Source organism: Columba livia, chromosome 4, assembly GCF_036013475.1.
Source record: "Columba livia isolate bColLiv1 breed racing homer chromosome 4, bColLiv1.pat.W.v2, whole genome shotgun sequence".
Classification (NCBI taxonomy): domain Eukaryota; kingdom Metazoa; phylum Chordata; class Aves; order Columbiformes; family Columbidae; genus Columba; species Columba livia.
The window spans coordinates 16,554,084-16,570,700 of NC_088605.1; the positions used below are offsets into that span (position 1 = coordinate 16,554,084).

At 40.0% G+C, this 16,617-nt stretch overlaps 1 protein-coding gene across 9 annotated transcripts in view; it reads right to left on the bottom strand.

The window, feature by feature from the left end:
• Positions 1-12,949, bottom strand: part of TAPT1 (transmembrane anterior posterior transformation 1) — a 47,776-nt gene extending 34,827 nt beyond the window's left edge. For 3 of the 9 annotated variants that reach the window (XM_065060601.1, XM_065060600.1, XM_065060598.1), the window contains exons 1-3: positions 12,510-12,949; positions 7,693-7,823; positions 3,328-3,446 (exon numbers count right to left, since the gene is read on the bottom strand). In XM_065060601.1, the coding sequence (XP_064916673.1) occupies positions 3,328-3,446; positions 7,693-7,823; positions 12,510-12,801 (542 nt within the window). In that variant the 5' untranslated portion in view covers positions 12,802-12,949. Of the gene's footprint in view, positions 1-3,327; positions 3,449-7,692; positions 7,824-9,960; positions 11,731-12,509 lie in introns of those variants that run through there. The other 6 variants (XM_065060604.1, XM_065060603.1, XM_021286132.2 and 3 more) reach the window with 4 other exon arrangements.
• Between the last annotated feature and the right edge of the window lie 3,668 nt (positions 12,950-16,617).

The following is a 16,617-nucleotide window of genomic DNA, read 5'->3' on the forward strand; positions in this document are numbered from 1 at the left end:
TGTGCAAAAATATTTTCAAGGAAAACAAAAATTGAGCTCTATAAAAGGTTTCAAAACAAGCAGAGATACTAACCTGCCCAGAGTCTCCAGGTCTGAGGTATTAATTAAAAAAATATGTCTTAATTGTTAAAGAAAACAGTACCTTTCAAGCACAGATAGTTTCAGGAACCCATCATCAAAGACTGTAATTCTGAAGAGAACTCCACCAGGTCCACTTCCCTCTTTGCCTTAGATTTGGTGTTCCAGCAAAGTAGGCGCTTTTATGTTGTCAACAAATATTTTAATAAAATGAGAGTAGTTTATATGAGAATAATTGAGGAAACTTCCTTAACTTGGAAGAAATTACAGCAGAGCGGATTTTTTTTTTTTTGTAATTTCAGAAGATGCAATTTAATTTTGTGAAGTTATTTTTTTAAGAGCACCCTACTATTTGCCGAGCATAGCAGTAATGAAGTTGCACCTGCCAAAACCACCACAATCTGATGATGTAGCCTCTGCCGGTTTGACCACAGTAATTTAACCAGCAGCTTAGTTTACTTAATGACAGAATCTTAGATTCTTACGGCTGAAGTTTTCAAAGTTCTAGTGTCTCTCTAAAACAGCTGTGTTAACACCACTACAGATCTGACAGACACAGAGAACCAAATGTACTCAAAATGAAAGATCAAGTGACGAGGAATGACAATTTAGCAAACTGAAGGACTTACACTGTCTAAGCAGAAAAAGGAAACAATTTTTTTAAAGATACATTACTCTTTGTTCCCTTTCAGAGCTCTGTAAAACAAATATTAAACCATGTAGAAGAAGCTATAAAGCGCTCCCCCTACATTTAAGCACTGCACACAATACCATAGACAGGAATTAGCCCACCTCACATAGGATGTAGTTTTACTGTTTTAAAGAAATAATGGGTAATACAATCTTTTCTACGCTGAAAAGAGCAGAAAGATTTATGAGGAACTAAATGAGCTGATGAGTAAACCAGAAGGGAGATAAAACAGTCATTGCTCAATCATTTCACTGAGATGTTGAGAAAAAGAGTCAAGATGAAGGGAGGAGCACTTTTATTTACTGCACAGAATGGAATATGATGTGGCAGGTTCAAATAACAACTGGTCATGTTTCTCAACACTTACATTTATGAGGAAGAGCGACCTAAAAGATAAAGAGCCACCTGCTTTGCAAGTACTTTTTGTAATTACAGATGTCTTACCTATTGAACTCTATTTTGTTACAAACACATAAAAAGATATTTCCTGAGCTAGAACAAAATTTCAAATCTTTTTTGCCATAAAAAAATCAAATCATTATAACTAGAAAAACACCTCTCGCCCCACCCCCCCAGCAAAGCATAAGCTCTGAACATTTGGAAATAAGAATCATTACATCTGGAAAACGTTCCATTACATAAACATGAATTGTGAACCATTCAATAAAAAGCCACCAACATTAAAACATTAATGAATTAGACAAAGCCTCAAGTAGTGAACAAATAAAGAGATTCTAGAGCAGAGGTGTCAAACTCATTTTACTACTCCTACATTTGTACAGTCCTAAAATTACATTCGTCTCTTTGAAGGCAACTGCGAAGTTGATGTGGCCCCCTATGAAAATGAGTTTTGCACACCTGTTCTAGGGAAGTGAATTCCATAAACATTTGACGAAACTGTGGCAAAATAAATTGCTTCAGAAGTTGTTAGAAAAACAAAGCCATCTTCACTCAAGAGGACTTTAGTTTCACTGAATCTCACCTGATAACACTATAAAGTTAGCACAGAATACATTAAAATGGATTCTATCCTGCCTTACATACTAAAAATACTATCAAGCAAGCAGACTAAGTTTTGACATTGCAGGTGTGTGTACATATATATATATACATATAGGCACATGTGTGAGTGTGTATGGTATATCCAATGTTGCTTTCTTGAGCACATTGAATACCCCAAACCAGCAACTGGTCTTTCAAATTTTTAACTGTAACTTCAGAAGAGCAGAAAACTTGTTTGTTAAAAGCAAAATGTTTACAAACAAGGAAGAACATTTTTTAAACAGAAAATGTAGTGGAATCCAAATGACAGACTGAAATCTTTTACATCTACCTGAATTTTAGTATTTTAGCAGTAGCACCCATACAGATATTTACAAATAGGCACAGAGTTTTACTTGCCATCAGGTTAAAACTAAATAGCTGTCATATCTTTTACACAGCTAGGAAAACCCTTTTAACATAATGAAACTTTAAGATTCAGCACAAAATGAACAGCACACTAAAACACTGGAGACTGCCACCTGGTGCCTATGTTAAGCAACACCCAAGCAACATTTCAGCTTCAGACTATACTCTAAAATATTATTTCTTATATAACTAGACTAGCGTTTGCTCTAATCAGAACATGCATTCTAAACTACGTATCTAAATGCACTTCACATATAAAACCATCAATAATGCAATGCAAGCAACAAAATCTTAAAATTAAATAAATAAATCAGCTACTATAAGTTAATGTAAATGTTGGGGAAATTCAGAATGAAACCCCTGAAACCTTAATTTATTCAAGGAAAAATTACAACATCAATACAAATACTCCATTTCTTTTAGGCTACCCTTCAGGCTCACATAATCAGCTTTACCATGAAGTAGCAACTTTTCGCAAGGAAATAAATTTTATCCAATTTTTGATGTCTATGTCACAAAGGCAAACAAAAATATCCTATGTATTAGCAAATTCCTCTTAGTATTGATCTAAACAAAAAGGCAAGGGGTTAAGATCTAAAATTTCTTAAACAGTATTCTGATTAGTTAGTTCCATCCAACTACTCTCTTAGATTCTTTGAAAGAAAGAACATGTTTTATACAGTTATCCTTTGGGCAGTTCACTGTGGAAACAAGCAAAACTTTTGCTGTAATAAAAATTTTGTTTCAGTATCACAGAGTGTATCAAAAGACATGAGCCAAGTCACTAACTCAAGTCTAAGAAATCTTACCACACTATTCAAACAGATGGTAGTTAGAAGAACAAAACTACAGGGTGAAGTTACTTCCCTGTCCTTTACTAACCTGAATATGCCTAATTGGTGCTGTTATCAAACTGTTGTGTCTGAAGGAAACAACGATGACAGTTAGTGACTGTAGGCAAAACTTAAAGGTGTCCCACACACCTTTGCTTTGGCTAGTTTAGGCCAAAACTTTTATCTTACAGTGGAAGAAGTCATTAGTTCAAATGGCACTGAAAGGCTATAAAATCAAGCACACAGGTGAATAGAGAAACATTCTATGATTCCGTTATTTAAAGGTATTAACATCTTTCCCTTGAATCAACTTACCGTAAGCCATAGCAAGGCAAAGTGATGAACCGGAACATTGCCAGAAAAACTCTCAAAGGAAGCAGGGTGAACACATACAGAAAAGCATCCAGGCACAAAAAGATTCCAAAAAACATCAACTAAATTACAAAAATAAAACAGAAGTATGTTAGTAGTTTATAAAGAGCTACACAAAGATTATAAAGAATTATTATATGAAAAATACTTTTACATAAGACTAATTAACCAAATAAGTACAATGCTCTCACTTGTTCAATCACCTGAACTGCAAGAAAAATAAGATGCTATGCACTTGGAAGACTATTCAGCAAAAATTCTGCACCACAAGGTCCAAGCAGCAAGGCCTTCGCAGACCTCCATGGCTCACTGAACTCAGTCTTTATTGGATGGATGAATTGCACTTGGATATAACTGCAGCTCATTTTCTAATGGTGACTCTCCTCTAAGGTTAGAAAAGTGAATGGTTTTAACCTTTGAAAAAAATGCAGAGCTGCGTATACCTGTGCACAGCCATTTTTTGCCTAAGTCCTTTTTAATATGCTTTTTTCTTACTAAATTTTTTTTTTTTACTGTGTTAGTTTTCTATTCCACAGCTAATTGTAGCTGTGTTAGTTCTCCTTCAGATAACATCCACCTTGTTCATACAAAGAACGCAATATAAAGACGTAAACTTCCAGTTGCCCTCAGTTTAAATGCTTTATCCTTAATTTACAGAAACAGTTAAAGCAATTTCATTATAGCCACAAGCCAAGCAACTCTATGGTAATTAAACTGGACCTAAACTCCGCAACCAGAAAGCTCTTATGTACCAGACTCCCCCCACATTACATGCCTTTATCTGCTCTTTGAATCTAAGATTTACCTGAGTGGGACTCTAGGCATATGCTTTTATGCCTGTCAGACCAGAAGCCAGTGTTTTTGCTGCAAGGAAAATCACCTAAAAAGGCAAGCTTAACTGGCTAGATAATTTAAGACCAGCAAAATCTAAGCAGGCCTAGATATCCATAACAGATAAGCCCTGACATGTGAAAGTTGCATCTATTGCTGATGGGAAAGACACACACTGGTTTGGGAAGAAAAAAAAAAAAAAAGTAAACCAAAGAACAAGTAATTTAGTTTTATTTCCCACAATACTTTTGCCTTTCAAAACACCTTCTCTGTTACCTTGTGCACCAGCCAGTTCAATGTCCAACGAGATACTATCACTGACAGGTACCTTTCTCTCACTGTTACTCCTCATGTGTCCTTGTACCTCTGAAAGCAATCCCAGGGAGTACACCCTGGTACACGGACCCATGAGCCACAGGAGATGGCTGACTCAGGCACAAGAGCACTGTCATAATTTCTGAGCTGTTGCTTTCCTTTATAACACTATTTCTATCAATTTTGCGGTCTGTACTTCAATACCATCATGACACCACAGTCTGCCTCCTGATATTCACTCATTCACCTCTAGTACCATTTTCTAAAGTTTCAGTAGAGTTATTCAAAATTATCAGGAGCAGTGGTTATAAATAATGGATGAACTTATGCACTGCATTTTAATATGACATCAAGTTATCCATTTCTTTGATAACTTTTAAACCATATGCTGAATATCCAAACACTGAGGATGACTTCTTAACTCCTTAACCCAAGAAAACAAAACAAAAAAGATAGCCTATCATCTTGCCTCTGAATTCTTTGAGGACATATTTAAAATCTAGAAAACAATTCTGCATTTTCTTTTTGATTCAGACGGACTTTTTCTCTAAGTGTTATCATGTTTTTTCCCATTCCATAAGCTTGTGTTAATACTTGTAACTATTGTTTAATGTCCTCATTTTCTTAATGTTTTACAACACTGCACTTGCACACTTGTGTGCACCTGTTGAAATATAATCAGAACTGAACCTTCTACCCATTTCTGTAAAGCCTAATTTTCCTGCTACATTTCAGATACCGAGGAGCTAACAGAGAAGCTGACAGCTTTTCAATCATCATAACCATATTTTAGCAAAGGAGCACTAAGTTTAATTTTGAGATCAATTGACAAGTGTTCCCTTAAGATGGCAGGAATATAGACTACCTTTTCATGCAGTATAAATAATCTATTACAATTAAGAGCTTCCACTGAAATGGTACAAAAAGCTCAAGTGGAAGTAGTGCTTATATTACAGATTATCTAGCTTCTCTAAATAAAAAAGTAATATTCAGAATAACAACAACAAAAAATACTACCCTTTTAGCATCACACCCCAGTTTAAAATTATACACATGTAATAAGTGCATGTTGAAGAATATCTCCTGATATTAGGTTTTAATAAATTTATTCCAGTTTATTCTCACTGTACCCAACTATGATTTTTATTCCTAGTCTGTAATTATACTACTAGCTAGTAAACAATACAAGCCATTATGAAAATTCTTCTCTTCCTTTCCTTGTGTGTTACATGCTTTATTTCAACTATGCAGACTTTTGAATTACAGAATAAAGTGATTCCTGCAATAGGTGATGATCTGTATACTATTTAGCTTGTTTTCTAGGTGTTCATCTTCATACTTTCTCCATTTTTTCAACAAGTATGATTCAATTTGATATAGCTAATATGTATACTAACCTGGACTAAGCCCATGCAAAGCATTAACAAATTTATTTAATATCTCTGTAAAATGATGACTATCGCTTTTTAAATCTATCTGCTTATTACTCAGTTTCATATTCACTCATATTCAAAGTACAGCCTCAAGTTTGATTTACTATGCAAAACCCATAATTTTAACCACTTGCAGCAACAACCTCATTTATAAGAGACTGTTGGCCTTCGCTTATTCTTAAGTACTGAAAGTTTGATTGGGAATCTGTGGTGATGATCTTTTAGAATACTCTGTGGCTTGGAGATGGCACCTATTAGTCTACATAATTACAAGGGAGATGATGGAGAATTGCTATATTGTTCAACTGAGACTCTACCAGAACTGGAATATTCTGCCGTAAGCTGGAATGGGTGAACAATGAGGATGCTAAGACATCACGCATGGAGATATTCAAAGCCCAGGTGGATCTCATCCTGAGCAACCTGTTGTGATGCAGCTTTAGGCAAGGACTTGGACTACATCATTTCCAGAGGTCCACCACAATCTCATCCATACTGTGATTTTCTGCAGTAACTAACTGGGAATTTAATTTTGTAAAACCAGGTCTCATCATGGTCCAAGGATTAATTTAATGATACTGAAGGGGGAACCTGACTGCTGACAAAGGGTCTCCTACTCTTCCTCCCTCCTCTACTGCTCTTTCATCTTTCCAGCCCTATTCCAAAGTATCCAGCTCTCCTCCTGCTGGCTCTGGATTCTCAAGAACATTGGCTGAGCAATTTGGCTCACTATCCCAGCAAAGAACAAATAGATTAAGAAAAGTGAAGCATTCACTGCCAAATTATGAGCTGATTTAACTGAGGATGGTCCAATAAGCACCACAGCTCATGCAACAGGCAGCGTAGGCAAGAAACTGAAATGGGAGGAACAGTGAAACAAGACTCTTCCTTCAACAGAAGTTTAATTGGTGTAGCCCTACTGTGTAACTTCATCCCTAGAAGTTTTGAGAATTTTACCAATACTACTTTTAATGTTGTCACCCTGCAACCTAGCCAAACCTTACCAAGGTTGCCTTCTCATCATTGAGCATATCCCTGCTGCCTTGCAAAACTGACACCCTCTCCTACACGGTTTCAAAATGGTTAGGCCAGAATAGAACTCTCTGTAATGTATCACAGCACTGGAACTGGCTCACTGCAGGGCCACAGCTGTATCTGATCTGACATAAGGGAGGTGGCAGGAATGCCTCAGAAAGGGCCATAGTCCTGGGACAGAGAAGGAAGATGTGGTAAACAGTGGCAGGAAGCAAAAAAGAAGGCTGTGAAAATTAAGTCAAAAACCTTCGACAGAAACTCATCCAACATCATCTTTTTAAAGGACCAAAATCTTCCCACCCTCAAAACATTCTATACTGGAAAAATCTTTAACACTTTTTTTTTTTAAGCGTAAAATTACATATTTGGGTAAACAGTTTTCTTTTGCTTGACTATTCATTTTAGGATCAGCAGTATCTTTATATTTGAATTAATTTGTCATCATCTAGACTTGAAAATTAGTCATGTCTGTCTCTGCTATCTGCAAGTAACCTAAACAAGTGGCCATGAGTTGCCACCAGCAACAAGCAAACACAGGCAAAAATCCCGAAACCACAACTGACAGTGAAAATTAATAATTATAAATGTTTAAATCTTTTTTTAGTAGCAGAAGTGTTTGGAAAATAGATATTTAAGTAACTTAATGCAATAGATTTAATCTCTAAATTAAAACAAATCTTAAAGAATACTTCACCTTTTCCAGTTCTTTTGGTATCCGCATGCACGTGTACACTCTCTCTCTCCGCTCTGTGTATTTTGCTTCATTGTGTTCAAGGAAGTAACCTCTTGTTAGCTCAGCACTGATGAATCTCAGCAATGAAAGATCTACATTCAGGAACACATATAAGGAGAAGATACTTCAGGCATTAACTCCTTAAGAGTGATAAGACTGCTATGCTTTTGTTACTTGTTCCATGCTTCATTTACATCACATCTAACCCAGAAGGTTTCTGCTGATAGTAACAAGAAAATCAAATAACTTGGTATGGCAGGAGCTATATGAGAAGCAAGTCCTATGTTCTCCCATTCCCCTGTTGTCTCCCAACAAACAAAACAAGCCACTATTCCCAGCAATCATTTGCATCACACATCCCAGTTCTCCAAAATGTAACTCAAAGCAGCTATACAGAATGCAATATGTTGAGTGGATCTAATCCTTAATGTACTGACAGTCTTCCTAAATTTACTAAGCTCTACTTTTTTAAAAGCTATTTTCCACTCCCAGCAACACCAGCAACTTGTTCTTTATTTTAAAGAACAACTTTCTGTAAGATGAAAACATTTACAGATACTCGATCCCAAGTGATTCGGTGCACAAACAGTACAAGCATGGTGATTATTTGATGATCAGACCAAAGTCTTTCAAGACCAAAAATCCATAAAGCATGTATAGACCTGCATTCTAATGGCTGTTGATAAATAAGCTGAAGGCTGATTGACCTATATTTAGTCAACTCATACAGCTTCCAAAAAAAGACTTTGCAGAGAGTAGTCTTGCAAAAGGAAATATGAAATTATAATTATGAAATTCCAGGCTGTCAGCATGACAAGATTGAGCTTAAGTTTCAACCCTCACTGGCAAGGTCTGACATTGCCAACTCTTGGTAACACTGCAGAAGTGACAGAACACTACAATGAAGTTCAACATTTCTGGTTATTATTGGCATTTAAACATAGAAACTCACATTGTTCACACAACATCCAAAAGATGGAAGGTGATAGGTGATAGACAGATAAGTGAAAAGCTGCAGTGCATTTATCATTACACAAGAACATGCTCACAAACAGTAAATTCAGATTTTAGCCAAAGTCTTAGCAAGTACTAGTGGGAAAGGGGGAGCGGGGAATGGACCTTGCATGGTACAACGCTCAACATTTTTGGGGGGAGAAAGAGGCTGCATAACACTGCCTTAGTAAAACAGCCTAGAGAACAGCTGTTAAAGACAGGAATGCGGGTATAGATGGTAGACGTAAAGAGTCCACCCAACACTGTCTGAGAAAGTGGCTTCTCAATATTCATCACATTGAAGATGCTGATGACCATTAGCTGGAAAAGTAGCCAGGAAATTACAAAGTTTTAAAGCAAAGGAGGAATTAGTCCAAAGAGAAGTATGAAAGGAGAAGAGGCAGGGTGTACCTGTAGCCTACACTGCACTTTGGGCACAGGGCACAAGTAAAGAGCGCGATTAGAACTTGTGGGAATTACAAATGGGCATTTTGAAGTTTGCAGTGCCGTATTAACATTCTGTCTATGTCTAGAATTATGCTTTTTCATGTTGCCAATACTGATAGCAGCTACATAATTCATCAACTGCTGGTTAATTATGTATTGTTAATAAATCGTTTAAATAACGGTTCGCTTTAAACTATGTGCACCGAACAGCTTTTCCCTGTATGAGCTTGTTTAAATAGCAATTTTGATGATGTATATATTACTGAACCACTTCTAGTAAGTAGGCCAAAGCTGCTGTAAACCTTAAAGGTATTTATTTTAAAACAAACAGAAACAACACATAGTTTAATGAGTAGTAAAAAACTAATATTGACACAAGTTTCAATCAAAGTTCATTCCAGTGAAATAAGGCAGAAGTTCATACCACTAAATCATTGTTCAGATCTCTTGCAAACTTGTTTTCTGCAGTCTTCCTCTGTAACACTATCACTTGTAACTTTTTTGTTTTTCCCATTTCTTTCTTAAAAAGTCAAAAGAGATCAACATCAGCTATAAACACACAAATTAGCTACTCTGTTAACTGTCCAGGTGTATTTTCTTTCACCTCAGACGACTGACCTTTTCTAATTTAAAGATAATTCATCTCAAAAACCTGAAGTTTCCTGTGAAGTAAATGCATACATATAGGCAACCACCACGGAATAACTTATAAGTCCCTTTTGGGTCCCCTCCCACTTGAGATATTCTGTGATTCTAACTAAAGAGCTATTTGTTCCCACTCCTCCTTACCTCACACAAACTTTGATGGGCCTATTGTTAAAAACCAAATTATTCTAAGTTTCTTCCACCTGGCCAGACTTTCAAGCCCCAGATATGACCGAGGTTGATCAATACACAAGCTCCAGACTGTGACTGCAAAACAATCTCTTCAGTGACAGGGGATGCACTGAAGCACAGACACTCAGCCAGCTCATTTCTGAGCCTTTACTGCCACCCAGCATCAGCCCTAGTTCTGTGCCAGCTGTGAAACAGATCAGTGGCTGACCCTGTAGGAAAAACACAGTAAGCAAAAGAACACGATAAGACACTAAGGCAGGACAGAGCAATAAATCATCTGAAAAATGGCTTAATTCCACTATCAAAGCATCATTTTTTTTTAAATGTAAGTAAACACTTCAATTTCTACTTCAACTTCCTTCCCTACTTCAAGTTTCCTTCCTTTTCATTCAGAAAGCTTCAGACTGTAGCCTAAGTTTCAACTGTTCTGATAGCCTACTAAGTGCTTAAAGTATTTTCATTTATCTCCTCATATCAGGACCAAAAAGTGCAAGCATTTTCAAAACATAAAAGGCCACTAATTCCTTAAAGGTAAAAAGATAATGATTTACCTAAGTTATACTTCAATGCACAGCTACACAAAGGATAACCATTAACCAGAAATGGAGAGGAAAACTTGTGCAAATGTGAAACGTACCGCCGCTCAATAATTTTTTATCACTATATAATCGTAACTTTAATCCTAAATGGAACAATTCCAGATACTTTGCTTCTGTCAATCCTAAATACACACTCCTTCCATAAACACTCAAATCAATCAAGACTATAACAGCACAATACTGTTTCCAAAAACAAGTATTTCCTTCTCCGCTAAACAACTTATTTGTACTGTACTGATTCTGCTTTACCACCTTGAAAAAACCCTACTTCTGTTTACCATGTAACATATTACTACCGGTAGATGAGTAAGAATTTTTAGTTGCTCTATCAAGAAGCCTGTTCTTATGTTTTCTTGTCCTGAAGAGTCAGAGAGCACCAATGAATTTTAACTATTTTTTAATTTAAAAACAATAGTTGGAAGATAGTTATGGGGGGGATGGAATTTCCTATTTCCCTACTTTTCAAAAAGTTATTTGTTCAGCTATCTTTCAGGCACATTGGTATGTATCTTGGCCATTGTTTTTTTTTCACCACAAAGCAATTAATAATACTACAATCAAGCTAATTCCTAACAACTAAAGAAATTACATTTGCTTCATCAGTACCACAGAAGTGTAGTCAATAATGCTGCAAGTCCTACGACAAAGCATGTCAAAAAGGGATATAGCACCTGTCAAGCTTAGAAGAAAAACACTGAATTGTTGGCAGGTGTGTGGTTTTGGTTTTGTTTTTTCATTTGGTAAGACCTATGCTATCACATTCAAGCCAACACTGAGGCAGAAAGCCAGGAAATTTGGACACCACTTTGAGCACTTTCCAGATTTTTTCAGCAAGCCACGCAAGAATATGGTGCTAATAAAGCAACCTTATCAACACTAAATCAACCCTGTTGCACTGAGTGACAATACTTTACAAAAAATGACGGGCTATTTTCAAAAATTACTCTGTAGATACCTGAAATTGGCCGTTTGAGTATAAATGCAAATATAGCTGCAGGCTGATGGCAAAGGCCAAGACATTTTCCCTTATTTTTTCCCTACGAAATGCCGCCAGTAAACTACACTTAGTTTAAAAGACTTCTAATAACCTGCATACAACTTCAAGGCTCTAACAGCACCGTTACTTTCACCAATACAGGCAAAGACTACTGACTCACAGCTCTGTGTACATAACAAACATTAAGACGACGAAGCATTTCTCGTACTTCAGCACCAAAGTTCAGGGATCCTGCAGCCCCCCGGGCCCGGGCCTCAGGGAACGCAGGACCCGGGTCTGAATCGCTCTGCTCCTGCCCAAACCGTGCGACACGCTGCCCGCGGCAACTCCAACAACCTGAGATTCGGCTCCAGCGCGCAACACTCGCACGGATGATGCCCCGTCGTTGAACAAGCTCCTGGCGATTAACGTGCTGCGGGACGGGGCACAGGGACTTCACTGCCCCACTCCCCATTCTTGCACACGAAAGAGCGGAAAGCAGAGACACAACCAGCCACTCCCGGGGCTTTATTTCCCTGACACGGGTGAGTTCGCTGACTAAACTCGTGGACCGGGAGCGAAGCGGCAGCGAAGGCGGCGGGGCCGCTCCCGCCCGGCCGCTCAGGGCTGACCCGCCAAGAGCCCGGCGCACTTTTTGAAGTCGCTCGCCGAAGTTCGCCCAGGCGGGCGGCCGGGCGCCCTCAGCCCGGCCTCAGGCACCCACCGCGGCTCCTCGGCGGGCCGGGCCGGCCGGCGCTGTGCGGAACCAGCGCTGGCGACGCACCCAGGAGGCGTCGCCCGGCCCGGGGCAACACCGCGGCGGCCACCGCGGTCTCCCGTAGGGACCGACCCAGCCCCGCGGACCTCGCTGCCCGCCACTCGCCCCTCGCGGGAGAAGGCCGCCCGCACCGCCGCCGCCCGCTCACCGGAGAGGCTCCGCTTCTTCTTCCTGTCCCGGTCGCTCTCGTAGAAGCCCAGCGTCTCCGTTCGCTGCTGCGGAGACGGCTGCCCCGGGCCGGCGGCAGGCGGCCGCGGCTCGCTGCTCCCCCAGAGAGTCTTGGGCTCCCCCCGGCCGGTGTCCTGCTGCTCCGGAGCGCCGCCGCGCCGCCCGTCCCCGCCGCTGCCCGGCGCAGCGGCGTCGGCCACGCCGGCCATGTTCGCCGCCCGCAGCAGCGCCCCCGAGCCGCGCGCCGCGCCGCGCCCCTGCCCGTGACTCATCACCGCGCGACAGCGGCGCGGACCGGCCGCCGCGCGAGGGCCGGGCGCGGGGGGCGGGGGCGCGGCCGGCGCAGCGCCATCTTGCCGCCGTTAACCGTGTGCGTGCCGGGGCCCCGCAGGGCCGGGCTGGGGCCGCCTCGCCTCGCCTCCTCCCGCCACCTTCTTCTGCTCCGCCGCGAAGCTTGCTCTGGTTTTATTGACACCGCTGGGCGCAAATATATTAACGTTAGCGAGATCTAGCGGGCCGTCTGACGTTGTGATAACAAACAAGTGTGCAAAGGTCACGGTTTCACCTGCCACACGGGTTAACTGGGGAACAGTGGCCCAGAACAACTGCAAATAACGCGATTAATCTATCCCACACCGTGCAAATAAAGACCTTGTTTGAAAATGGAAAGCAAGAGGTGAATTATTAACCCTAAAGCCAACAGGATTTCAATAACGTGTCAGACACGGGGCACTTGAGGTGACAGCCGGAGCCCCCAGGTCTGCCCGGCTCTGCCCACCAGAGGCCTCTGGGAGGAGCTGCTGCTGCGCGGCCCACCCGCGCCGAGGACCGTGTGCCGTGGCCGTGTGGCTCCCGTGGAGCTCACACAGTCCCACCAGGTGCGGGAGGGCGAGGAGGAGTCCCCAGAGCTCAAACAGCCCCGCCAGCCTGAGAACCGGGGCCTGAAATCTTGTCCTTCCTTAAAGGCTGAGGCTGGGGATGTTGTTAATTACTGGCGGCATGATACTGGCGGTGAAAATGCTTGTCAGAGGCCATATTAATGAAAAGTGCTTGTTCCTGCCTCAAAGTGCTTATAATTTATACAAGGATAAATATAAGAAGCAGGGAGCTCAAGATAATAGCGAAGCACTTGTTCGCAGAGGGAATTCACATGGGCACGAGGACAAAATTCCTGGCCTGAATTTCAAGTACAAGACCTCCTTCACATTCAGTTCTCATGTTCTTATCATGCATTCTGAGGCTTAATATTTAGCCACTCATCCTGGGAAAACAAAGAGTGCTTTATTCTTTCTTTGGAGGGCCACAGTACTCTTCCTCTATAACTCTAAGTTAATTGTACAGTTGTCTCAAAGAGCATTTCAAGCTTTGCATAGACTAGAGGTACCCATTTCTGTTGCCATTAGTGGTTCTAAATGCCTAAAATCCAGTAGGATTAATCCAATTGTTGATGTTTTCAGGCAGGGGAACACTTTTTACAGGTATTTGTAATGTGTAATAAGAATATCATGCAGGGAGCTAACAGTGATAGCTTCTATACATTATCAGTTTGGGCTTTCTTCTCCCACCTTTTTCTGCAAATGTAGAAAGCAGCTTGAAAAATAGGATGCAGAATAAAGATCTCCAAAAAGAGCTGAAAAATTGCCTCAGCAGGATTGCTGTTGCAATCCATGCAAAGTTACATGACACCCTGAGAGATATTATTCTCTCGTTCCAACTGTGTAGAAATGCTGTATACATGCATGAGATGCATTGCATGATACTTAAGGACAACAAATTGTCACAACTTTGTTATCAGTCTTATTGCGTTTGCAGTATGAAGCATCATCTAACAACCAGCTTCTTTTGTCAGGCCCACCGAGAGGCTATCGGACGTATTGTCGGCACCAGTTGTGACAGCACATACATTTTCTGTTCAGGGGTTGACCCAAGATAACCTTGCTTTGTTTACAAGATCTTCCAGTTTTCCGCTTGAAGCCGTTCAGCTGAAGACACGATAATAGCATGACTGCAATACAGTTCAGCTAAGAATTGGCTCATATTTTTTACGCATTGAGCAGCTGCCCTCAAGTTTCTACCTGCAGAGTCTTTCTGGATATATTTCTGTACTTTACAACTAGTTTGTAACCCATCATTGGCCAGAATTTTAATATGTTCTTTTCCACATGCAAATATGTGTGGTTTTCAACTATTACACATGATATTTTGGCACACTGGCCACTTCCACAAGTTCAAGCCAAAGGCAGCAAAATCCAGTCTGTAGACATTAGAGTCCGTGAATTAGCCAAGTCAGAGGGCAAAAGTTATTTAGTGAAAAATGTTAGCAGTGTTGAAATAGGAAGTAGTGGTTCATTGCGATATCTGCTCTTGGGAGTTATCTGGGACCATCTGCTGTTTGGGCATGAGAAGCTGTATTTTGTTGCTTTCCATAGCTTATCTGCTATGAGACATGCTATAGAGTCTCTCTGCAGCAGGTCAGAATCCACTTTGCAGTTTCGTAACATTCACCAATCTTTTCCCTGAAGCGATTTTTTTAGAACAAGACACAGCCCTGTTTGTGTTCCCACAGCTGGAATTTTACTTTTTTCCCCAAGAGATAATTAGCAGGTGGGGGGGAAAGGGAGAATTGTTTCAAAATAATAACAGTCACCAAGACAAAAAACCAGTTTCATTCATAGAGCAACAATAAACATTACGATAGTCATGCAGTGAATACAGACTGGGAAGTGTTACTTCAGTTTTATTAGAAATGCCATCAGTGCTGATCCTTGGGGCTTTGGGAAGCTACTTCTTTTGTTGCCTTAATTTTTCCATACGTATACTAGAGTAATGTTTATTTACCCATAATTTATCTTATACATCATCATCACAGAGGGATTTTTGCTAATTTGATGTCAGGAAAGTTTATTCTGGCACTGCCAGCTATTCAAACTTTTTAGTGTGTCTAGCTTTGTTGTACTTTGGTCCCTGAGTACCTACTGCTGCAACTACTCTGGCTCCTATAGAGGACAGTCTTTTTCTAAAGAACATGTTTACTTGGTCTAAAGTTCCTCCTTTTTTTTCGTAATGTATTTTTCTCCACAAGAGCCAACAAAAGGTCATTAAGAAGAAGACTCAGAAAATGGGTAATCATTTTTTGTAGTGGTTTTTGCTGTCAGAACTTCAATTTCTTTTCCGACCTTTCCATCTATTTCATTTACCCCTACCAACTCAGATATCCTCCCTCGACATAGCTGGTCTGTCAACGAAGTGTGCTAAAAAGAGCTCTAGTAGGATCTTTTTAGAGAGCAATACAAACATGGAAAAAAAAAAAGTCAAGAAAATTACATCTTAAATGAGAAATAAATTATGAGCATAGCTTAGGAAATAGGGAAGAAGTCTACAGAGAAGCATGGAAACTCAATGTACTGCACAAAGCAGAAGTGAAACTGGATAATGCATTAACTGGCAGTAGAGGCGGGTGTTAAACTGATTATAGTAACAATGCCGTACTCATAGCTGCATGAAACAGTTATGTGTAACAGCAATACTCATTACTGTATGAAAACATCTGGTATCTGTCTTACACTGTAAGCTTTTTGTCAGTGACACTCGAACTTCTTTAGACTTTGCAATATCACTCAAAAAAAATAGATACTAAAAATGTACCATTTAATGGTTTAATTTATTGAGTCTCCTGCAAGAATTACACTGAGTTATAGTGTTATATATGTGATTTTCAATTATTCTTCATTTTAAAAAATGTCTTCACTTAGTACACCTTCTGTGGGGAGGAAAGTCAACAAAACTCATGATGAATTCAAAGTGCAATATTCCTTTTTTTTTTTTTTCCAGAATAAATATTTTCAGCCCCTTTGTAATAGTTATTTTGTATTGGCTTTGTGTCTTCTAGTTCATCGATACACTTAGTGTGTGGGTGCATATTCATTCTTCTGCTAAAGGCAATGCATCTCTTAGCAACAACTGTTATTAACAAACTCAGTTCTAGATCTTTCAGAATTGCAGCTGTCATATATTTGCAAGGTACAAAAGTATTGGTTGGAAGTATAATCTAATTCTGTCTCAGTTGGTTCTGTTTGGTAGCTGAAGTT